This window comes from Panicum hallii, chromosome 2 (genome assembly GCF_002211085.1).
Source record: "Panicum hallii strain FIL2 chromosome 2, PHallii_v3.1, whole genome shotgun sequence".
Taxonomy (NCBI): Eukaryota; Viridiplantae; Streptophyta; class Magnoliopsida; order Poales; family Poaceae; genus Panicum; species Panicum hallii.
In genome coordinates, this window is record NC_038043.1 from 6698967 (window position 1) to 6725070 (window position 26104).

The 26104-nt window shown below is 41.0% G+C and overlaps 1 protein-coding gene across 5 annotated transcripts; it reads right to left on the reverse strand.

Moving 5' to 3' along the window:
• Positions 1–9349: 9349 nt before the first annotated feature.
• LOC112880422 (two-component response regulator-like PRR37) lies at positions 9350–18990 on the reverse strand. Of its 5 annotated transcripts, none has more exons than XM_025945035.1 (10): positions 18832–18990; positions 18136–18580; positions 14777–14938; positions 14528–14661; positions 14163–14330; positions 12299–12340; positions 11559–11745; positions 11067–11472; positions 10208–10985; positions 9350–9748 (listed from the first exon to the last, which is right to left on the reverse strand). In XM_025945035.1, exons 2-10 carry the CDS (start codon positions 18443–18445, stop codon positions 9635–9637), a joined length of 2301 nt encoding a protein of 766 aa, XP_025800820.1. In that variant the 5' UTR covers positions 18446–18580; positions 18832–18990; the 3' UTR covers positions 9350–9634. The 5 variants fall into 5 exon arrangements, with proteins under 5 accessions (XP_025800820.1, XP_025800821.1, XP_025800822.1 ...); XM_025945036.1 differs by having other exon boundaries at positions 18136–18560; positions 18832–18988; XM_025945037.1 differs by lacking the exon at positions 12299–12340.
• Positions 18991–26104: the final 7114 nt, after the last annotated feature.

Here is a 26104-nt window from a genome sequence, read left to right on the forward strand (position 1 = left end):
TCTTATTCGCGAAGAGACCCTCCCAAGGGCCTCGGGAAAAGATTTGGCACCTCCCGCCCGTTGGATGGGTGGGAGGTGTCCGGCCCCACGCCTCCCGCCCGTTCATCGGCCGGAGGTACCTATTTTTCGAAAATTTTCTAAACGGCACCCCTTTTCAAATTTAATTTTTTTATCCCTTTTTCAAAAAAAAAATTTTACAACACTGCGCGATAGGGGCCCACCAACCGTGTTGGGTTGAGCGTCCCCGATTGGGGCGCGATCAAGGAGTCCAACACGGTCGTTGGACCGTGTCGGATGAGATCAATCCTAACATTCTCCCCCTTATCTCATCTTATACTTTCATACTTATTACTTGTACTTCACGTCTACTCAATGAATCAGTATATAGAGCATGCTGCATCATGACAGTTACTTATGTACCATCTGACGCAATGACTATAATACACCTTTCCATCTTGGAATAGACAATAGGCCCCCTTTGTTATCCAAGAAGCATAGGCTGTACCATGGACCCATGTCGATTGAGTGTTCTCTGAACACATTGGGTATTAAGCCTTTTGTGAGCGGATTCGCAAGCACTTGCTAGGTCCTTATACATTCAATACTTTCAGTATGATTCTGGATTTTTTCCTTTACAATGTATTTTTTGATGTCAATGTGTTTGACAACACACTTGACTTGTTGTCATAAGAGTGAAATTCTCAATTCCGGGCATCAACTTTAAGTGCCTGCTTGGTGGCCTCGTATCATGTTATACTATAGGTATGCATCACTGATGATACCACAACTATCTGTTTATTTTTGTTTGGAGCTTTTCCACGATAAAACTGCGAATCTTAGTAACTACTGTGGATTTTACTACATGTCTCGTAGAAGTTCTATCTTTTTACCCACAACTATTTGAGGCCTGTCATACTTTGCAAAATTGCAAGATATTCTTAACTCCGTTCTAGTGATCTATTTTTGGACCGGACTTTTGCCAAAATATTCCCGGATACGTGAGCTACGTCAGGGTGAATTCTTACTTTAACACTTTCAAGCTTCGACGGCTGAAGCACATGGATCCGCTTTCATTTGATCGATCTTTTCTTGGTTTCTAGGACTTTATAATTTCCCAAAATATCACCCTTGACTATAAAAGCAGACGTAGGTTTACTCGCATGCATACTATATTTCTTTAGAACCTCTTCTGAGTATATCTTTTGTGATATTCCTAATACTCTTTTTTCTTCTATCTCGGTGAACTTCAATTCCTAGAACGATTGACACTTCACCGAGATCATTCATATCAAAACTTGAGGACAAAACCTTCTTTCATCTCTAATAGCAGATCAACATCACTATTAGCGAGTAAGATGTCATCTACGTACAGGATGCAGAAATTAAATCTTCCATTCTCGAACTTTGCATAAACGCAATTGTCCTCCAAATTCTCTTTAAACCCAGTTTCCTTATCGTTTTATCAAACTTTAAATTCCACTGTCTGGAGGCTTGTTTTAATCCATAAATGGATTTCTTCAGGTGGCATCTCATATGTTCTTTTCCTTCCATGACAAACCTTTGGATTGTGCTATGGCGGAACCAACCTGAATTACACCGGCTCAAATATGCAAGTCCACTCTCAAGGGCTCCAACGTACTTCAAACAGTGTAACCCCTTAGCCTATCGGGTAACGTCCCGATAAACCACCGAATGCAGGATCAAACAAGGTACCTCGCACGGAGACGAGTCCAGAGATACAAACACCAACCATTTTTACATCACAGGCATATCAGTATTCAAACATAGTAGTAACAAACCTAACTAGTATGAATTTATACAAAACCATTAGGTTTTAAATATCTGCAGCGGAAAGTTAAATCGCGACACTACCAGATGTCGCGCAACGGATGTTGAGCTAAGCCCAAGCTCAACATCATTCGGAGGGACCTGTGTTGGCCGGGGACGGATCCCATTCCACGGTCCAACCATCGGGAAGTGCATAGGGCCATGATGCAGGCAGAGCAGAGGCCTCAGGGGGATTACCTGGAACAAAAGTTATATCGCAAGACTGAGTATCCTAATACTCAGCAAGGCTTACCCGTTTCATGGTATACTTAGCCATATAGCTAGACTATGAAGGCTGGTAATGGTTTTGGGTGTAATTTCAGCTGAAAAGCAACAAAGAGTAGATCCTTACTTTTCAAATTTTAGCTTTCAGATTCTAGTTGATTATCCATTCTAGGTAAGCAACTATAGCTATTCAACCATGGTAGAACTTTTTCAGCAGACATCATCTTTGATCATCATCAGGTTGCTCTTATTACTCTATGTGGCAAAGGGATTAAGCACTCTCAATCTCCGCGAGAAACGGACGATTCTGAATCGAATTTCACAACCTTGCAAGGGTAAATCTAACTTACACGCTTAGAACATCCAATGATGATTCCGAAGCAACCGTTTGCCTTTCATTCCGACTCGTGGATCAGGGCCACCACAAGCGACTGTAAGACCATACGCACATCCAATGTGCAGGACGTATGTCTGTAGCGCGACTACATGACCATACTCCTATCCGCTGTGCGGAACGTACTCCCGCACGTCGGTGCGTGTGAAAAACCAAATTGCGAGTGGTGGGGGATATGTCCACTCCTCGGGCCGATTGGTTACTAGGCTTACCGCTTACCATATTTCGCGGCATGTGGCTAGTACTTTCAAACGCTTAACCACCGCTACCACACACTGCGACCTTAGCCAAATTCATCAACACAGATGGGGTATCATCTCAACCATGATACTTCACATAAATCCCATCCGTCATCCTTATAGTGATTGCAGGGATGTAAACATTGCAACTCCTATATCGCGCGAGTGACAGGAAATCACCCGACTTCTACCGGTCCTATTAGCAGAGCATCTATGCAATAAGGATTCAGGCACAATACATAGGTTCCTAGGATGCAATGCATCTAGGGTTCCATTTCATCTCCTAGACTTAATGCAAGATATAATATATAAGTATAATATTGCATAATGTAGTAATTTAAAATACTGTGTTATGCACCGGGGCTTGCCTTCTTGAGTGGGGCTAGGGTCAGTGGTGTCAGAGACTTCTGAACTTTGGTTCGGAGCTTCAGTTATAACCTCGGCGACGTTCGCAGGATCTTCAGAAAATCCTTGCTCGTGTTCCGGAACTAGCTCGTAGTCTCCGTCGTCGAGTGTAGCTGACTCTACATGATATGCAAGGATTTGATTTAGATGGTTCTTGAGTTAAGATTTTTATTTCACGAGAAAGTTGCAATCCAACAGAGTCATACACATACATCCATAAAGCAAGAGGTTTAAATATAAACTTATTATTGATATCCTAATTCAATTATCTTAATTAGTTGAATTAATTGAATTAGGTTAACGAGTTTGATTTTTAATTTGAAATTCATAAAGGCTATGGCCTTAAATTTCTGTGGATAAGCTTATTCCTAGTGGATAAGCTTACTATGAATTTTTCATAATTTTCTGAAAATAGACACTAGGGTATTTGAATTTAGTTCAAGGGTTAGGTTTAAATTCAAATCTTAGGTACACAGTATTATAAATTCTTGAAAATTAATTAGGGACTTATTATCAACATATCAACATATGGTAAAAAGATCTAAATAGGAAAAGCTTAGGAACCTGTTTGAATAAAATTTGAATCCTTTCAAGCTTGTTTTGCACAAAATTGAATTAGCTGAAGCTAGGGTGTAGTACTGGTGTTGAAATTTTTAGAAAAGATTGTACTCACCTTAAATAGTATACACACCAAAAATCATAGGAAAAAGAGCTAGCATACAAAAGTTATGCACATGATACCTTTTTTGCTAGAGTTTAAAATAAGTCAAAAAGTATTTAGTTTCAAATCAAACTTTAGTAACAAAAGTAGTCAAGTTCAACTTCTAGAGTATAACAAAACTAGTTTGACAATTTTTGGATTTTTCTATGAATTTCTACACATTTTTGAAATTTACTAATTTGAAAAGAGGGGAGGGACTGGAATCTTGCAGCCAGGCCCTCGGGAAGATTTAAAGCATCGCAATTGGGTCCTTGCTCATCGGGACAGAGAAGCCGAGAGATGTCGGTCAAATTCCGGCGACGGCGGTCGCTGGCGGCGAGGGGGAACCGGCCAGGAAGGTTCTAGGAACTAGGGCGAACCTTGCTAGGGTGATGTGCAAATCGGGGGTGACCGGAGGGGGCGGAACAGCGGCGACCCGAAGCGGCGGTGGTGGAGCCTGATCACGGCGGCGGTGTTCTGGCGTACTGGAGCTTGGAGATGGGTAGGGGTGTGGTCTAGCAGTTGCGCCGGGGTGATGTGGTTCAGGTGGTATGCTTGTCGAGGGCGGAGAACAACGGGAGCGGCTGGTCGACGGTGAGCCGAGCGGCGGCGGAGAAGAACCGCGACGGCGAGCGTTGGTAGAGCAATCTGGTGGGGAATTGGCGTCAGGGTATGTTCGGGAAACACCGATGGGCGATGAGGAAGCTTGCTCAAGGGTCAACTTGAGCAGGGGCAGGCTGACGACGGCTGCCCAAGGGGAGTAGAGCTCGCGGGGGACGAAGGATGGGCGGCAATGGCGGGTTTGGGGCTGCGATCTTGATCTGTGCTCAAGAAGTGGTGGAATAGCATGACAGTAAGCTCAGGAAGCGCCGGGGCAAGAAAAGAGAGGGTTTTATAGGCTGCTGAGTGCTGACCACGGCGACGGCAAGGTGGCGGCTCGGTCAGGCGGCGGAGATCCTGTGAAGTAGTCGAGCAGAGAAAGAAGGGGGCAGTAGCGGGCGTGTGAAGGGATAGAAGAAGTCGAGGAGCATCCAGAGGTCATGCTTCAAGACTAAGAGAGGGCACGATGAGCAGTAGCTGCTGCTGGCGGCCGGCGGCGCATCGTGGTGACCGGGCGGAGCTCGGGCAGAGGCGGGGCGGCATGGCGCGCGCGGGAAAGAGCCAGAGGGAAGGAGCTAGAGCGGCGGCCGGCCTAGAGGCGATGCATAGGGGCTATCAGAATAGGAGGTGGCGCTGGCAGCACGGCAGCAACGGCGAGCAGCTGCGGCCTGCGGCGGCAGAGGAGAGGCAGCTCGGGCGGTCGGCAGGGTGATCGTGGCGTGCTCGGGGAGGGCCAGCAGAGAGGGGCTAGGGCGGCAGGCGAGCTCGGGGACAACGCGTGGAGCGGCGCTGGAGCAGTGGTCAGCCTCGGGCACCGTGGCAACAGCAGCGGGCTGCAGCGCTGTCGCGCGGCAGAGGAGACAGAGGAGGAAGAGGAACAGGGGGATGCTAGGGCTGATTTGCAAAATTAAAAGTTCCAGGGACCTCTCTATAAATCAAAATTTCCCCACTGTTCTAAAGCTCAAATGAAGAGATGGTCAACATGAAAGTTGTAGAACTTTTCAAACCGTATAACTTTTATTTAGGATTCAACTTCAAAACTCAAGGAATGGAGCTTTATTTTAAAACTTTGGACTCAACTTAAACTTTTCAAAGTTTTTATCCTAAGTTAGATAAATTTCATGTAATGTTGGACTTATTTGCAAGTTCAGGTAATGTAATGATGGCAAACATTTTTTTACACTTTGACCCCTAGTGAAACTTAAGAGTTACCTTAGTAATTTAAACATTTTACATAAAAGGGCTCATATTTTTGAACTAATTACACATAAGTCCTTATTTTCACATATGCACTCAAATTTCACACATTCATCCAATTTCATTTAATTCAATGTATATACATTTCACATCCCTCTTAATATTTTACAACTTTGACACCTAGGGTGTCACATGTGCCATGTAAACTTTTCATACAAATCCCCACTGAGGAATGCCGTCTTTACATCCATCTGATGCAATTCTGAATCGTAATGCATCACCAACGCCATTATAATTCTAAAAGAATCCTTGCATGAGACTAGAGAAAAAGTCTTATTATCATCTATTCCTTCTCTTTATGTGAAGCCTTTCGCCACAAGTTACGCTTTCATCTTTCCACATTCCCTTTGGAGTCACATTTTATTTTGTAGATCCATTTGCAGCCGACTATCTTGGATCATTTAGAAATATCTTCTAAGTTCCAAACTTTGTTGGTACTCATGGATCTCATTTCATCTCGCATGGCTTTCAGCCATTTATGCGAGTGAGCGCTTCTCATGGCTTTTTCAAATTGAGGTGGGATCACCTTTCATTTGAATTTCCTCGCTAACATAGACTTCGTAGTCATCATGGATGGTTAATTTTCTAACTCTTTGAGACCTTCTAGGGCCTCAACATTTGGCGCATCTCTCATATGGGGGCTGTTGCAGCTCTTCCTTATATGCGACAACAGTTTCTATTGGCTCCTAAATGATAGGCTCTTCATTTTCATTCGTTGTTGCCACAGGAGAACTAACAACAAGTGTTGTTACCATAATATCCTACACTGTCGGTGCAGCGGCAACAGGTATCGAAAAAACAACTCCCGAATTTTTCTCAGGGTACTATGCTCCCCCTGATCTTTCTATCCTCCAAGAAGATAGTGTGTCTCGTCTCTATGAACCATGAAACAATAACCTTTCGACTTATCCATTGATGTATGGTTACATCTTTCAGCTACTCCATTCTACTGAGGCTCTTCCAGCTTGAATACTAGCCAACTACACTATCTTTCTATTGAGACCGTAAAAGATCCAGGAATTTAGCTATTTCTTTGCATAGGGGTATCATTTCCATGACCGTTGTACTCCCCCGACGGTCATAGTTATTGTTAATAGATCATTCTTGCCTTCAATGCATACTATACACATTGCATTTAAGCTAAGGTACAGGGGAATGGAGAGTGTCCTCCTTAACTGATCTTACAATGGAGTGTCTTCCTTAACTAATCTCACAATCCCCCTTCGAAATATGGCATAAACTTTACTGCCATGATTTCGAAAATTGTTCAGAAATCTCGTGAACGAGGAGACATTTATCACTCACTTCATTCACATTCTCTCCTCATTTCACCTCAAGAACTTAACAAAGTCCTATATTAGCAATACTTCTACAAGTCATGCTCGCATATTTTTCTTATCTGATGTTTTGTATACAACTTCCTTTTATCCTGAAACTTATTCCATGTCAATATGATAATACAAGGGAGGGTTTGAATTATTATTCAAATAATTCATTTTCTTATTGATTTGCTCAGCTCGGCTGATAGATTCAACCTGTCAAGCCTTAATTTTCCCTCTCTTTTTGATCCATGTCTAATGACTCCATCTTAGTGGCCATATTATACATTCAGAAATGTACGTTCCACCATTACTTGATTATTCCGCAGCGAGCTACTCAATTTGAGTGCCCGCGTGCATATGTGAAGAGTCAGTCACCTGACTCTCCACCTTCTTAAGATTTGGCAATGGTGTTATTTGGGATTGCTCCCCATATGCCCTCAACCCTTTGATAACTTAATGACCATCACACAATAGAAGTGTACAGTCGATTCTAGAATAGCATAAGAGCTACCCCAAACTTCTCTTGCTGTGCAGGATACACAAATAGCACATGGGTCACAGGATACACAAATAGCACATGGGTCATCAAAAACTTCTCCTGCCATGCAGGATATCAATAGCTTAAGTACTATGCCAAACTTCTCCCACCATGCAGGATAATTTTCTATAAAGGATAAAATGCAGGAATTAGCTCTCAGGACAACACACACGTTTAATTCAACATTGGTCAAATTAGACATGCATCAGACTTATTGCAAAAAACTTAGTCATAACGATAAAAAACATTCGCTTATACTTCATTTTCAGATTAAATCTTCCTGTTGGTTCCGATTTAATCAGAAAATTAATAAACTAACAATAGCGGAAACTAGTGTGAGAATTACTTAACTGCATTCACATGACTATGTCATGCAAACAAGGTTCTTTCATAACTTAGCTGCAAGTGAGGGGCAAGAAAAAATTCACCCCATCGGCATGGTAGGCACCGCTCTACCGCGATGGCTCCTCTTTCCACTGGTATGATGCTTCGTCCAGGAAGTGTGTGTGACAGTCGTTGAACTGTTGGAGGTTGGTAGATCAATGGTGTTGCGTATAGAAGATTATCCTAGGAGAAGCATGCGGAAGCACATCTTGAGTCAATGGCACTATCCTTGACTGTTGCACTCCTGTACTGGCGCAATAGGATTTGGCTAAACAAAGTACCCAAACAATAGAGCTTAGGCTAACCTAAGCTGGAAGCCTAAACTAAACTTGGTCTAAAGCTTGAAAGATAAGGCATGCGAAGTAAGACAGACGAAAGTAAAATAGAAAAACATTTGCATATCTGAGGCATTAGGGTCATTACATCTTTTCGTTCGCACTACTTTAAACGTGTGACTTTACACAGTTTGATTTACTAGCTCGCTACTGTTTCTTGCCGTTGTTTCTTGCCGCATTTAACCTTGCCGTCGTGGCCCTTCATGCCCAAGCCGTATGCTCTCCCAGGCATGAAGCTAAGGCACCTCCGGCGCAAGCCCTGCACAATGCCGCACAACATCTACCCTAGCGCGTGCCCCTCCAGCTATCCCTCCAAATGAGCGTGTCATATTTGGATAAAAAATGCAATGTGTATCACTGAGTTAGGAGAAGTGCGACCGGGATTCGGCACTTCTCCAGGTCGCTCTTGACCGTGAGCACGGCTGATATATCAATTTTACACTCTGCTGAGGTGGTACACTTTAGCCACAAGTCGTGTTTTCCTTGATGTCCAGGTTTGCAAGTACTAAACACTTTCAAGGTGAGTGGCAAGAATTCACAAGGAAGCCTTTTCGAGCATTCCGGGATTCCGTGACAAATCAGTAGCCCGCTAAGGTTTCAGCAGTTGCGTGACTAAACCTCCATGATAAAAACCAAACAAATGTGTATACCCTTAAAAGCAGCGAACAGCTCATCACAGCCCCCTGTTGCGTTAGTTTTATTGATTTCAAGTTTGTTATATCGAATGGATACAAAGATCTTGAAACGCGACTGATCTTTATATAAGAGCATGAGTAAGTATTGGTATCTGTAGTTGCATGTTTCCTCCTGTAATCATGTATATTCGGCTACCTAGTTTGCATACATGCAGGGAAAAAACATAATGCTCTGTTTCTATTGTGTTCAGTAAAGTCAGTCAGGTGCACTACTTTATTCGGCAGGGAACAAACATACCAGCACAACCAGGGAACAAAAGTGTGCGTGATCTTTGCACGTAAAACCTGTTAACAACGAAAAGGAACAAGACAGAACGCAACGATGATATATATTGACTGAAACTGACGCACCGCACCAGCAGCAAGCCAACTGTTGTGCCGTGCATTCAGAAACCATGACAATACGCACCAGTACTGGCGTTCAGACATTACGAGTACACTTGTACATGCTTAGCTACATAGGAGCGAGCATGACTCCGCGTAGAATTACAGTCCATCTGGAGTCAAGACATGCACTTGCTCCTCTACATGCTTACGGGGATTGATTGATAGGATCGGAGTTCGTTGTTTATTCTTTCTAGCATAGGTAATAGACTCTGAATGTGGAGAAACCAATGATGGAAATGAAGGATGGGGTGTAGTCGACCATATCAGATCATAAGCGATGGAAGAATCAACTGTCTAATTGTCAAGCGGGAGCCACACCAGGGGGGTCATCTATCTCCAGCTCCTTCCCGTCCACCCTGATCTTGCACAGCTTGCTTCACGAACTGCCCACGGACCCGCGGCCGCTGATCAGCCAACCTCTTTCTACTCTGGTATCGCACCTGAAAATGGCAGACAGCCATCAGAAAGAAACCGGTCCTAACCAAAGCTTTCTCAAACACATCATACACAAACAAAGAAACAAAAATACAGAATCCTTTTTTCGTAGCCTATTTCAGGTACTCCATACATAAAATCTTGAGAGTAACATTTGATCAAATTTCTAAAAAGACAGATCCACAACACAGCCGTACCAAGTAAAAGAAGTTTCAGCTAGGGAACTTAGGCTCGTACGTAATGTCTCTGAGCATAGTATATTTTAATTATACTTACCTATTTGCTAGCTGTAGAAAACATAATGTTTATAATTCCTTTGAAACAACATGATGTACGTACGAGATTCTACTTAGTCAACCTTTGAAGCGAACTTTTTATGATACACTATTTGCTGGTTCAGGTGTGTTGGAAATGAGAAGGTCCTAAATCACTGCCTAAAGAAACATCAATTGAAAACAGGCTACCTTTTTCCCAAAGTCTCGATCTTTCTTTTTCTCCCAATATTTCATCAGTCGTGCTTCTCGTGGTGTAATGGCTGGGGCGAAGCGTTTCACATATGTGTCATTGCCGCTGCCACTTCCACTCCCATTGCCACCTCCAGGTCCACTTTTGTCAATGGCACCATTATCAATCTCCGTGTTTGTCCTTTCATCATTTGCAGCAGCCGTACTTGTGCCAGCGTTGCTTCCATTCTGCCCATTGGTTCCATTGTTACTGCCTGAGTTGCTCCCATTCACACCATAGTTGGCAGCTTGACCTTCAAGTGGAGGATCAAATACGCTGGAGGAACCACATTGCTGAGCTCCTGACCCACCATTCTCCCGTGGCACATCAAAATGGACATAAAGGATTGGACGAGGGTGTTGCACGAGGTTGCTCTGCACTTCACCAGGGTGACCATTCTTAGTTGCATTGTTGGCCATTTCATCAGCCTTCGCTTTTCCTGCTGCATTAGCTGGAACCGTCCAGTGCTGCACAGGATGAAACGCTGATGTGTGTGCATTAGCCTTAACAGCTGAGTGGGACATCACTCTCTCCTTATTTGTAGTAGGCTTTGTAGTGGAACCCATGTCATTGTTATTGCTACTGCCATTGGAGCCTTGTTTTATCGGAGCAGCATCTGAATTTGACTTCATGTTGTAAGTAGAGTCCGTTTTCATAGCCTCAGAGCTGTTATCATGCGGCGAAGAACTCCCGACAAATCCTGTCCCTCCTTGATTGGAAGCTACAGATGTATGGTACCTTGCAACAAAAGCAACAGTTAGGACGCAACGTACTGCTGCTTTCATAACTCAATAATGACACTGATATTATGTTTTGCACCTTGTGAATGCTGAGAGATCTGATCGTCTTAATATATTCCGTTGTTCATCTTGGCCTGTATTGGCACAACCTACAGATGATCTCGACCTCTTCAAACTCAACTCAAGTAATGGCAAAACATTGTCACGGTTCATATCTTTCCCTTCTGGCACTTTGGAAGAGCAATTAGGGGCATCTGCAGCTCTTGTTGCCTGGTGGGCATCCATGTTTTTGGCCATTGAACCAATTAGATCAGCAGCTTGAACAGTTGGCTCCTCTAAATTTTCTATCATTGATTCCTTTGAATTGTTTTCTGGTGGGTACTCACAACGTCCATCTGCTGGTTTGATGGGTCTCTCGTTTGGGGAAGATTGATGATCCATATTTAAATTTCTAGGGGCACCTATCTCCAAGTTCTTCCCCTCGTCTGAAAGCAATTGGCAACTTTAATCAACAATGGTCAAGAAGTTTATTTTGCAAAATTGCATGGTGAATCAGTTGAGCATACCATACCATTAGTGTCTTTTTGCTTCTTGAAGTTTCTGTTGGCTGTACCTGGTAGCAATCTGTTGCTACATATCTCCGATTTTGGGTGGATCACTTGTGCACAAGTGCTATCAGGTGGATCAGCTAACTGATCTGGAGACATATCCTGTGGACTGTCAATCTCCACAGCACGCTTAGTCCACGAGCTCTGCGCCTTTTAACAAATTGACAAGGAAACGAGTTAAAATGTGCCCATGCTGTTGATATAGCTACTCCACCTAGTGCTGCTGTTGTTGAACAATTTAGTCAGGAAAATTGTGTTTAATTGCCAGTTTACCGCTGGGATCTTTCACTGATACATAGGCTTAGACCCCACCAATCAGTGAGGTAGCTTAGTAAAGAAACAAAATAGGGTTAGCTTTGTGCAAAATAAACGAGAGTAATACATACATAGGCTTAGTCACAAAAGGGGAAAAATCGGTTCATCAACAATTATAGAAAGAGGAGTAGATCACTCCTATTCGTAATCAGTTAAAATGAAAATAGTACGATATCAAATCATGAAATACATTAGTGCTATCATACAACAGTCCATGCATGTTAAACAATTCAGGCCCAATATTTACTTCCTAGGATTTTAGTTACACACTTTGTTGAGTTGTTATCCAAATACTTTCTGGATCTAGTTATCATGCAGACATTTGCATACCGACCTACCGCTTTTCCCAAGAGTCTAGCATCTCAAATGCTTCACTATATGTACTTACCATTCTCTGATTGCCACCCAACCCCATCAGATCATTTAAATCCTGTCAACATGAAAACATCATAGTTTATCCTAATACACATATGTTCTTGCAAGATTTAACAAACAGCCGTGTAGCTTTAAATTTCCAAGAACTATAAATTTGAAAGTATACACTTCTTTCACCTCATAAAAGACCCACACACCACAACGCTATTGTTTTTCACAACCAAAGCTCTGTAGATTTGTTTTCCTGCTTATGAGGTATCCAATTATTAAAGGTTTGTCCAATGATTGTTTATCGTGTCCTGATTATTATTTGTAATAAAACCCCTTATCTCCTTATCATATCAGGTTATGATTGTGGTCCGATGGTAGGATATTCAAATAGACCTTATAGATGCAGTTTTGGACACAAGCTTTGATTCTTATTCTCTATCTGGCGTTGTAACTGAATCTAGATCGGCCTAATCTCAAATTCTAAGTGCCAGTTAAACACAAACAGCAAAGCCATCTGTATTATTCAAAGGTGAATTTGATTCTTCATATGACGTGTTTCAGTAAATCTAGAGTTTTCCAACTCTAATTCAAGGTCACAAATAACTAACAGAAACTATATGAAGCTTCATGTAAATTCTGTCAGAGAACCTTTGGTTTATCCAGTGCCCAGCATAGAGTTATTATGCTTTTGATTGACACATAATGAAATTTGATTTGTTGGACAACCAGATCAGAGAAATATTCGATGTTGACCTTAGTTCATTTTGTAAATACAGTACCAATCCCCTAACACTGTTAGTCAGTAATAACTGTGTTGTACATATGAGAATACTATAAACATTTATATTAAAAAGCAACAGCGGTGCAAAAGAAATTCCATATATAGAAGCAAAAGGGGGAAGGGAAAGAGGTTAACCCAGCCAATTGGGAATTACAAGTTTAACAAGAGTTAAAGTTCAGTTAACGGATCCAAGTTCTAAAAATACAAATTTTTCCATTGTGTTTAGAAGTTACTGTATATATCACTCCCAAGTTACAAAATATTGTCATGCGAATCTGGAAACACATGGCACTGAAAACCAAAGTAGCAAGGGTGAAAATTTCAAACATGGCTGCTGCATGTACAAACTTGTGATGTCAAAATCATTGGCTGTGAATATGATAAAATCATTTGTTTCTGAACTAAACAATTCATTTTGAAGTTTTGCACAGCAACATATTTCTAAATGGATATCAAAATCACTGGCTGTACATACGATAAAAATCATTTGTTTCTGAACCAAACAATTCATTTTCAAGTTTTGCACAGCCATGTTTTCTAATGGATATCAAAACTGATTGGCTGTACATATGGAAAAAATCATATGTTTCTGAACTAACAATTTATTTTCAAGTTTTGCATGGCCACATATTTCTAAATGAATTCTGGACCAAGAACTGGTTATATTGAGTGATTGTTACTATCTAAACAAACTAGACTAACATATACATGTATAGCATACAAGGGGCACTTACAGTCATCATACTTTTTTGGCCTAAAAATAGAATACATGCAAGATGAACTTAAGTGTGGTAGGTGCAATTAAACCAAATCACAAGGATTCTCTAGTTTGTGTGCAAACTTTTAGAACTGCATGCAGATCCGGGTGAAATCAATGCTTAGCAGTGGCAGGAATACATCGTCTAATTCTGTGGTTCTAAATGGTAATTAAATGTAGCTACTACGTGAAATGACCTCAAATACATTTCATTTGGTGATTATAGACAAGTTCAGTCAAAAAAGTTTCTTGTATTCTAAGTTATACTCTGTTCATACTTTGGATAACATGATAACATCAGCTAGTAATAAGATTTATAGAGAAGAGAAAAAGCATCAAATCTCATACTTGAGTGCCACTGCCATTATCACTGCCATCCCTTGCATTAAGTCCCATGCTTGCATCATCATCGTGATCGTTTTCGTTGCTACCAATGTTGTTATCGGATTCATCACCGCCTTTTGATTTGGCACACTTCTGTGTCTGAATGCCACTTTCGCTTCCACTGCCACTGGACTGAGTTCCAAAACAGGTAATTCTAGCTTAGAGTAACCATACATCAGAGAACCAGAAATAAAGTCGAAGCATTAGAATAAAACTTGAAACTGAAGTAGCAAATTAGTACTTGATGGACTTTCAAGAAAATATAATATGTAAATATTGATTGATTTTCTAGAAAATGTAATATGTAAACCAGACCGCTAATGACTTACACTCTGGCACCGTCTCCACACATGCTGCCAAAGGTTCTTAAGTTCATTCTTACGTATAGGCTTGACTAAAAAGTCAACGGCACCTTTTGACAAACATTTAAAGACAGTATCCATGGCATCATTCGAAGACATCACTGCACACAAACCACATCAGTGTAGCAGCTAAAAACATTGGAACTAAATAAATGCTGAAAGCAACGTTCTGTTCATTATAACAATTGCACTATAGAGTTGAGGAGAGTTACTCACTAATCACTGGAATATTCTTGCAAATACTGTGGCTCATGATCCTACTCAGCAGAGATATTCCAGATATACCAGGCATAAAAACCTCAGCCAAAACAAAATCTATGTTGTTTTGCATGTCTTCAAGATAACTCCATGCTTGCTGGCCATTTTCGGCGGGGATAACTGAAAAATTGAATAGAATAACTCAATTTTTGAAGAACATCAACAGTCGGTCAATGACCACAACTAAAAGATATTATATGTGCAAAACATCACTTAGGTGCAATTAGCTCCAAACTCAAAACAACAAAGTCAAACAAACATAACAATCACCAACATGGCTTATAGGTTGATGCTTAGATCTTGTTTCCATATCGCCTTATACACTTATATTATTTCTCTACATGCAGTTGAAATAGTAGTTTAGTGGTTCGTGAGCACAGCTGAACTCAGGTAGACCAAGGATAATCAATCTCACCTCTAATGAAGACTATTGCAATGCCTTAAGTGATCAACCAAGATTAGAACTTTAAAAAATTCAAGCTTGAAACGACCATCTTGGTATCCTAAGTGACCAAATGAACTAAAATTGTTTGCAAGGTTTTTCCTTTTAAGAAGGTGCAAGAGAACTGTGGATGTGGTATGTAATGTTGCACAAAGAAATGATTTAATTTATGCAAACATCAACTGTACATACTGAATAATTTGTTTCCATGATTACAATCAACTTTATCCATTTAAGTCTATATTATAACATCATTATTTTGAGAATTGTTGGTTCGAACGATAGACCAACTAGATAGCCGCCTTGTTCAACAATCCAACTTTAACAATTTTGGAATTATGAAGTTAGGTTTTCATAAAGAAGGATTTCTCCTACCAAACTACTCCGGGCTAGAAGGTCAAGTGTAGAGTATATAGGGCACTCATCCTAGTCGAAATGATGGATTTTATTGCACAACAACAAGTGTCCACACTGCTAGCCATCTGCTGCTTGTCAGCTGGTGCTTTTTGTAAGAGAAGCTGTAGACTCTCTTCTTTTACATCACCTTCCTCCTTCCAACAATTGAAATTGAAGAAAATTATTAAGCCATTACTTAAAAGTACAATAATTCTATATGTAGTAACAATACATCATAGTATATTCATAGATTCGGTCAGTAAGAAATACTCCTTTGTATCACAATTTATATATGTCCATAGCCTTGATAGCATCTTTCACAAGTCTTGCTTTTGGAGGATAAACAACCCATGTAGAGCATTGTTTGTGTGTTTCAAGGGATAGACACCTAACAATAGGTTGATTCATTACTTTTTTTATCAACGTTGAGTTTCCTTAGTCTATGCACAATAGTAAATGTATACTGTAAAATGAAGGAAGTATGAATGTACTAGGAAAAAATAAATAAAGTAAGGAGTTCTACTATGTTGTCGGTCCAGTTTCTTATTCACAAACATCCAGAAACAAGGCGATGCCTAACACTACTGTACCGTTCCACTACCTTTGACTAAGGGCTTGTTTGGATGTGCTAAAGTTGGATGCTAAACTTTAGCACATATTAACACTCTTATCTTTGCTAAAGTTTTTGAGTTTTAGCTAAAGTTTAGTCCACCCAATTAGCACTCCTATTTTGATAGACTAGTGCTAAATTTTAGTACTTTTAGACATAAGCACTTGGATCCAAACACCTCCTAAACATGCTAGTGCTCCCCAGCAGCTATATACACTAAATGTGAAAGAAATGTACGAAGAGAATATGGGAAAGCAATTAATATGCCACATGCAACCCCACATCATCATGGGGGAAAAAAAGAAAGTCCAGATGCTTGTTGGACCACGTGCATGCATGCCAGGCAATTGGTTAGCAAGTGAGTGACTATTTGTTAGCAATAATAAACCAGCGCATGTATTGAATTATGGTCATGTTTCATGGATCATATATATATATGGAGATATCAAGGGTTTAGGGTGATGGTGCTTAAACCCTAAACCTTAACAACAGTGTTGAAAGATGCTTGGAACATGGTGTTGGACTTGACCCTCTTCAAGACTTTGTTGAGACCGTTATCTAATATGTGCCATCAAGAGCTAGCTCTTGTATACCTAAACTGTTTCTCACTGTGTGTGATGGTGCACTTTGGAGATACCAAGTGCTACTCCATAATTGGGTAGTTATAAAAGCAGTTCTTTTTATAATTCATATGGCTTCTGGACTCTCACATTTGTTTGTTAGTTGGCTATGGGGAATTAGAAAGGACTTGAAACAACTAGTCAGTTGGGGGGTGGCTGCTACGAGTTGGTCACTATGGCTATGTAGGACTGATGTTGTTTTTGACAAGAAAAAAAAAATTCTCTTGACTATTTACTTGCTTACCCACTGGCTCCATGTCTAAGCTATCCTTTACAATAATCCTGGTTCACAAGATTTTGTTATAGCAGCATGTCAGCACTTGGAGCAGGTGGTTAGGGAGAGTTTAATCCAGGAGCATAGGTAGCGACCTAGTCTTCAAATTGATGATCCCTAGCAATTTCTTTTGTATCTACTTAAAACTTTTGGTGCACGTGTTTCATGGATTGTGTATCCTAGTTATGCAAAGGCCGGGGCGATTTCAAATGGTTGTATCACCTTGATGCGGTTGGCTTGATTTCAACATAAACTTCCTTTGTGTAAAAATAAAAAAATTTAAATTTATAATGAAATATGGAATGGGATATTGGTGCAAAAAGATGGAATATTCACATCCCAAAAACGAGGGGCGGATTTAGGCATAGAGCCACGGCCCTAGGCGTGGCCCAAAATCCCTCTTATGGCCCCTTTAATTTTTCATGGCCCAAGCAAGTAGTTTCTCCATGTGATGGCCCGAGCTGTGTGGCCCAGTACAACCTTCTGTCACTCTTCGCAGCCCACCAAGAGGCACTCATCGGCTTTACTCGCGTCGAAACCAAGAAGCTGCTAGCAATGATCCTCATGTTATACTGACATTGTTGCTGCTCCTAATCTATGCGTACCAACCGAGAAAATGGATCCAAACACTAGGACTCCATGAGATGGCCCGAGCTGCTAGCAATGATCCTCATGTTATATTTTGAAGGGTCCATGCCAATCAAAAGGCCATAACTATCTAGTAAGAAAAGATGTGCAATCGTAATAAATCTTTTCATGATGTCTGGTTGGGACTAACTAAATTGACCTCGAATTGAGAATACTCTAGATCGTACCCCCTCCATTATCCCAGATTATTAAGCCAATGCTTGCGATGGATCGGCCACTAGGCCATTGTTGGGATTAGTCCCTACTTTAAGTAAAAGCAGAGCTTTTCAAGTAACTGATAGAGGGGGCCAGAACGAAGGATGAATAATTGGGATGAAACAAACAAACCTTCATACATGCAGTGACGAAGCAGGGCACTGACCACCTGCCTAGTTGAATCATCACTCTCCACGAGCAAGACTCTGATAGTCTTCTTCTGGAGGAAGCGCTCCCAGCAGACCTGCTGCTGGTGGTTTTCCATGTCACTTCCCTGCTGCGGACCAGCGGTTGGCCCGCTGAGCAGGCCATCCGGCCGGTCACTGCTCCTCAAGTCGTCCTCCCCATAGCCTCCAGCCACACCCACGGCGCCGTTCCCAAGCAGTCTGGCATCTCTGAGGGAAGGTCCGTCCACGCCCGGTTGCTGACGGGCACCTCCCATCAGCCAGACTCGAAGAGGTAGACGAAAGCGGCGGGATTGATCCGAGGCAGGTCTTGGGTTAATGAATTGATCGTTGGGCACATGTTACGCTTGCATCCAACAGCTGAGAAATCCACTGCGCGCAAACAAGAAATCCTATGTTGAGGAGACGGATCATGAGAAGAAGATAGGTTAGTTCAGAGAATTGAACGAGCAAGCATGATCCATGAGCCATCTGCTAGTGTGATATATTTTGCTACAGACACGTTCTAAAAAAAATATGTTGCTGCAAGTGACAAGGCAATGCATGCTCAGCTCGTGCAGAGTGGGATACAGATTTGCCCTAGCTCCTAGTCCTAGCTACAACGATCTCCAAGAATTGAACACGGACGGAGCAGCCAGCATACCTTTGTAGTGTACCTCGATTAGAGGAGAGGAGGTGTCGTAGGGGCAGCGGCTGAGTCAGGAAACGGAGGGCGGAGGAGAAGGCAGTAGCATGGCGGCCGGAGGCGGAGGTGGTGGCGGAGGAGGAGAAGGGGGTCGTGTCGTTGGGAGGCGGAGCAGAAGAGATAGATATTGGGAGTGGGGCGATGACGTGGAGCAACCGGAGGTGGGCAGCAGCGGTGGTGGCCCACCCCGAGATCCGACGAAATCAAAATCCGCGCGCCTCCCTGAGATCCGCGAGCAGATCACCCCAAGTGGCCTCCTAGGCCCGCCTTCCGGCCACACCGCTCCGTCCAGCTCGGCCTGCCGCTGGGCCAAGCCATCCCATCCCGCTGGGCAGCGGCGAGAAAGCAGAAGGAAAAAAAGGAGCGTTGTGACTGATTGAGTGCCTATACATGGCCATTCCTTCAACCCTCCGTGGAAAATGATTTAGCTCGTATCCGCTAGTAACCGGTCAGTATTTTTTTTCATTTACTAGCAAATTCTATTATACGTGTGTGTCCATATAGTACCTAAACGAAAGGTCTCTTTTGATCATACTGGTTTTGGAAAATCAACGTTGTTGTGGATAACAGCGAGTAATCACGAATAAAAGATAAGAGATAATGCTCCATTCAGTAAAATAACAGTATCTTTTGTCGTTTCTTTTCTTTTCTTCCTCGACTGATCGAGTCGAGGGAAAGGGAAGGAGGAGCGGTAAAAAAGCAAAGGAATAATTATGCCTCCTCCTATTATTTGTGCTCCACCTTCCCCCATACTTTGTGGCCACAAAGGTGTACCTATAAAGAGCCAACCACAATCCAGATGTATATTCGGGGTACCCTACCATGCATGCATCTCTCCATCCATCCATCTGTGCAAACTGCATCTTCCAGACAGTAGCACACTAGTAGCAAGAGAGCTAAAGTGGTCTGATGCCCATGTACAGCCACACAAGAAAGCCCATCTTTTCAAACAAAAACAAAACACAAAGAGAGAGAGCAGAGAGAGGATGAAACAAGGACCCCAATGCAAAGACCTATACTATATTTAATGAATGGTTGAATGGCCATGGATGAAGACATCACTCGTAGCTTATCGATCATTTGATGATTTATCTGGTTTAATTTGCATCGATCTCCATCCAGGCCAAAACACACGAATTGCGGTCAACCACGCGCACGACGACTGTTAGGCTGGGCTGGGCAGTTGAACGCCACTTGGTGGTGAATAGCCTGCAGGGACTGAGCCATGGCTGCAGGACAATGCTGCGTGCCATCAGAGGAGATTCTGCAGGCATCATCCTGCTTTCTCTTATCCTTTGCTTGGTGTGGCTGAGGAGCCGTGCTTTTGCGTGCCTTCCTTTGCATCTTCTTTTGCTTTGTCTTGTGTGGCTGCAGGTGAATCCTTTTTCCCTCCTCATGCTTTATCTCCCTTCCTCGTAGTCCTAGTAGTGCTTGCTTTGGCCTTCAGTTTGGACTTGGGGCAGAGAGCAACAGCCCATCCTCCGTATTGATTCTTCATGGCCTTTTCTCAGCTTGCTTCACATGGCGCTCGAGACCCAGAGTGCAATGTTTTCACATTTCTGTTTAATATTTCTTTCCACCTCTCCCCTGATTAAAATATGCAATCTTTCTTTCAAATAAAATGCAAAAGGTATATTTTACAAATGCAGCAGGAGGACAAGAAAACTTGCTTCTTCTGATCTGATGTATACAGTTGCAATCCGAACTATGTTCAAAAAGATATCAGAAAGAGATCTAGCTGAGTTTCCTAAACTCTGGGGAAGAAATTACACTTTCAACAACAAGGCAACCAAGAAAATGCAATTTATGGTTTTTTTTCACACCTAAATGGAATACCTATGCGATGATGGTTTTGAACATCTGAATTACCAACCAACTTGTGTAGAAAAAAAAACATTTGACACTATTCCACATATTGAACTGATCTGGAAAAGGTGACAAAGCATGCACAGTTAACTTGTATAGAAGAAACTACTCACAGACACCCACTGCTATTTCTTCTTTTTAAAAAGAATGACGCCAGGTGATTAAGATTTTTTTAAAACATCTTTTCTCATTTGCTCAATATGACAACAATATTAGGTAGTTTTTCTCTCAAATACACACTTGGCAATAGTACTAAAATGCACTGATGATTGCATATATAGAAATGTTCTCCGGCTCTCAGCTTTTTTTATCAAGGATCAATGTCACGAATATATTTTTCATGGGCCATTCTGTTCCTATTTTTCAATCTTTAGCAGGTTCATCCAAAGAACCAAAATGGCTTTTTACCATAATCAGGAAGCAGGGAGGCATTTCTACAGGTAACTTTGGTGACAGGATGAGCCGGAGAACATGCACATCAATTTCACCTGTGCCAACCAGGCTTCAATTTTCAGTATACGGAAAAACATGTGGCTCACAAGGAATTCCAAGGCTGCCCGAAACCAGCGGATATGGGATCTGGTTTGTTGTGAGCAAGGATTTCGACTCTGTTTCCCGTAACAATATGCACTGATGGCATGGGTAAAGAGCCAAATAATCTCGCGACTTGCGCTGACCAAAGTCCATGCACAAGGCTTTAATAATGATTAATGAGCATATGCGAGTTTTGCCATCTTTGGAATTGCCATAAAAATCCTAGAATCCCTTACATTTGGGGAGGAGGGAGTAGTGTGTTTATCATAAAGATTGGAAATGAAGGAATATCAAGTCTCCAATTAATGTGAGTTGCTTCATAAGCATACTAGAAAAAAATACATGGATCCTGAAACTAAAACCTCACATTCATATCTTTTACTTTTATCAAAATTGACTGATATTAACCTATCTTAAAATTTTTATCAAAGTTGACTGATATTAACCTCAGATTCATATCTTAAATTTTTTATCGAAGTTGACTGATATTAACCCCACATTCATATCTTAAAATTTTTATCGAAATTCTAATATCTGTTGGGATGACTCAATATGTCAGCTCTTTTGTACAAAGTCATGTGGCTACACCCACATGTGGCCCCTGCATCAAGAGTCGGATCCCTTAAAATTTTAATAAAATTGACTAGAATTTGTTGGATGTGACTTAGTATTACACTCATCAGTTCTTTTATGTGAAGTCGTGTGGCTAGGCCCACATATAGTCTCCATGTAAAGAGTCGGATCCTGAAACATTCACACATAACATATTTAAGAAAATTGATTGAAATTTATTGGATATGACTTCAAATGATAATTAGTTCTTTGTGGAAAGTCGTGTAACTAGATAAGGAGACTTATTTATAAGACGTACTATTGATCCAACAAAATTGGTTTTTGTTTTAGCAGCTCCAGCTGTTTCATAGGAAGGGGCAAAGCCTTCTTTTGGATTGCGGGCTGATATTTGTGTAGTCAGGATAAAACAGGCCAGACCAAAGCCTTTCACGTGGCGCTTATTTTAGCACAAACCCACAGAAAATTAATGGGAAAGCCTGCTGCACTAGACACAAAGTAGACAGCCCAGAGTAAATACAAAACGGACCTAATGGAAAAGAAATCAGGCTACTCGACTCTCATGGTGTCAGAAATGAAAATTAACATTGCTAGTTGCTGTCTCACGGATCGACCACCACAGTGGCCAGTGGAATCAAGCAAATCACTTTTCTAGTAATTCTATTTTCTAGAAGAATAATATTGTGTGGACTATTTTTGTGTGTACTAAGGGACTTATATATGGACCTGCAGCCTATGTGTGCCAACTGATTGCACATGAACACATTTAGTGAAGATTAATTATGTAGTACCAAAAAGACAGTACCATGTGTACCACATACCAACAGTGTTACTTATATATTCCAACCATGATGAACTCTCTCTAGAACTTCCAACCTAGTTGTAATTCGGGTTAACGCAATTTCGCCAATTCAATCACCATTGACTAGCTGCTTGTATATAATGAGTGTTAGGATTGAGAAGCATCAGGAAATATGTTGGCACCAAATATCCCTAATGTGGCTCTTGTACGGTATATGATGGCTATCGGTACTTTGGATTATCTTTCATAATGGCATATGTGGTTAATTTAGAATGAAAGATAAGGGACTTATATTAGATTTTTTTCATAATGGTGACTTAGATATAGATTTATAAGGTTACCTTGGAGTATTTTCATAATGGTATAGGTGAGTGGTTTTCAAAAAAAAATGATCCAATAACTATTATCACCATTGACTATTAAATTCTATATAATTGATAGCCAAATGTTTCTGGATTTTGTTTGAATTTCAAGGATTCGTCGTTTTTCTAGGGTGTCTCATGAGAAGTGATATGGATGCTCCAACCACCAATTGTTAATAGTAATTAAGATGGCTATGGTCGTCGCTGTGTACTTTCTATTGTGCCACTTGGGTATACTCATCGAAAAATCAATCGAGTTTGTTGGTTGAAATAGCAGGGTTACGATACCACAAGTTGGAAGTCCCTTTTTATACCATTCATTGATTCCAAAGGTATGTAAAAATGTTAAGTTTGGAAATAAAGTGATCAATAAAAGATCAAAAGTATTTTTTTAGGGCATGATGCATGGAAAAATTGTTGGCCAGGTATGAAGTTAGTAAATGAATCCGCAAGTAATTTGGCCAGGTACTCACGAACTAAAACGGACACATCATGGGCCAGGTACCTGGCCAAATTCTGTGAGTACCAAAGAAAAAACTTCTGTGTGTACTAACGGACATATGGCCAGGTACTCACGAAATAATGGCCGGGCTAAATTAATAAATTTCAAGTTAGGCAGTTAGCTAAGCGTGATAAGGAGATTACCTTACCAAGGGTTGTGGTGGACATCAGATAGCTATATGGACGGCCAGCATTGACTTGCACATGCACAATAACCAGGAAAAAAATCTTTTGGAGCCGGGATGTTTTTCTCTGGATTGGTGTGTGTTTTTCCCTGTTTTTCCGTTTCATTTACATTCTGATTCCTAGCATTCTAAACACATGACCAAATCACAAAATAACATGTATATCAAACACCAGCAATGGACAGCTTGGAATTTATTTTTTTCGAACACACAGGAGAGATGTGTATCTTTGTATTAAGAGAGGAAAAGAGTGATCCAATTACAACCACCTCACCTTGGACAAGAATGAGAGCTGTAAGGGTATCTGTGAAAGCTATTACAGAAAAAGGATGAAACAAAGGACCTACCTGGGTCCAAGGCAGGTCTGTCTCCAAAGACAGCTTGGAAATGTCAAGAGAAAGACCGCCAGAGGTAGGCTAAATGCGTGACATGATGTGTCGATTAGCATGAACCAAGTAGACATGTAGCACCTGCAGCCACGAGAAAATGTGTTATGTTCCACAAAATCTTACATACGGGAAGAGTGCATCAACACTAATTCTGACAAAGCACTGAACTCAAGAAATTATACTCTGCATATATACTTAAATGCAATTGTCATCAGAGTAATATTCTATGCCAAAGTTTTTTTCCTTGAACATGATTCTATGCTAAAGTTAGAAAGAGTATGTCTTAAGGTTGAGGATTTAGAGTGCAGATGGTCATGTGTAGTGTCTGTTAGGCTTGGGCCCTAGAGGAGAAGGCACATACATTTGCTATCCAAAGTATTTTAATTTTATTTTAGACTCAAGTCTTTTAAAATATTGGGAACACAGTACATGTGCTTGTTGCCAACTTTGTGCATCTGAATCTTGTAGTGTATATTAATTAGCTAGATATTATTATAAATTGTGCATCTGAAGCAACACAAACATTATGGTTCGCTAGACTAATTAGTTTGGAGCGGGTTGTGTTGCTAGTGCCCAAATGTTGGTCAGAAAAGCCAAAGTCGGGAGGTTGTTGATATTTCCTTTCACCCATCAAAGGTTGTTTTCGGCCTGAGGTTGTACCCTTCATATATTCCAACTTCCAATTGGGTAGTTGCATGACTTATGGTGATTGATGAGCATACCAATCAATGGTGCAAGGATACTTATATTTCAAAAGTAACACATTTGTCCTCAACTGAATAAAAAATATTGATATTCAAGTTGGTCCTTTTTACATGTAGGGAAAGTTAATTTTAAGAGAAAGTGAATATATCGATGGCATATACAGTACTGAAGATAAACGCGACGGGTACTTATATTTTTGGATGAAAGGAATAGATAACTATCGATGTATGAGATGTCATCCTATCAATCAATGAACTCATTGCATGCTCTCAGAAAATTGCCATATTAATTAGAGACAATAAACTGAAGAAAAACATCTAGATGTAAAATGGAAAAATATTGAGTTCCTATCTTATCTTTCCTTATCGTCTATGTAGTGCCTTTATTGAGTTGCCATATGTCTATGTCGTACCTTTATTTGTCATCTCGCAAGCCTTGTAAACGATCGGGTGGTTCATGATGTCACTGAATTATTGGTGGATTAACAAATGAAACACGTTCCTACCACATGTGTCAACCTGAGAAACCAAGAGAAATCCCCTTACGCAAGAACAGGACTGCAGGAGCAAGAGAAGGAATCACCATTAGTGTTGGGTGATCAAAATCCATGCGTGTCGCACACTCGAGATGGCGGCATTACACTTCTTTGCTTCTCATGGATGGTCATTTAGATTGCGAATTTGTTCTTGAGTTGGACCTTTATTTTCATAAGAAATTTTTTTTTGAGATGGTGTAGCGGTTGGCTACTACTTGTAATAAGTGTGGACTGTTTCCTCCTCTTTGAGGAGGTTGAAGCCAGAATTTTCTCCATTATCTAAAAAAAAGCGTCTGCAATTTTTCTACAGGATGTCTCACTTCCTATTTTGAATTGTCTAAAATTGACCGCGGCCAGTAGCACATTTGTCTTGCTCTGCATGAAACAAAAAATCTCTTCAAGTTGGTCCATCCAAAGGCAAGACGAAACATCACATTCGAAATATAAGTTTTAGCCAGGCAAGAGTTTGGCTAGTACTCGCCAAATAGAAAAACTGCAAGACTTTTGGCCTAACATATTGTTTTAGCCATGTACGAGTTTGGCAAGTGCTACAAGACTTGTTGGCAAACTTTCCACCACATTATTACACCTACAAAGATAATCCGACAGGAGGGAATTGTTTTTTCTTTGCCTTAAACAACGACTTACATTTACAGGTAATTATTCTTTCATTAGTATACGGCATGCCCATTAGCAACGCGAGATGCATATGGTGACTTGTCAATCGCAATATATATATATATATATATATATATATATATATCAGCACTGTCCCTTAGAGG

Bases quoted from the DNA above. Each gene is read 5' to 3' on its own strand.
- LOC112880422 (XM_025945035.1), bottom strand. From the start codon at position 18,445: ATGGGAGGTGCCCGTCAGCAACCGGGCGTGGACGGACCTTCCCTCAGA. The intron at 11,473-11,558 runs GTATGGTATGCT...AATTGCTTTCAG, and splicing joins GAAGCAAAAAGACACTAATG to ACGAGGGGAAGAACTTGGAG. The intron at 9,749-10,207 runs GTAGCCTGTTTT...TGCCATTTTCAG, and splicing joins ATCGAGACTTTGGGAAAAAG to GTGCGATACCAGAGTAGAAA.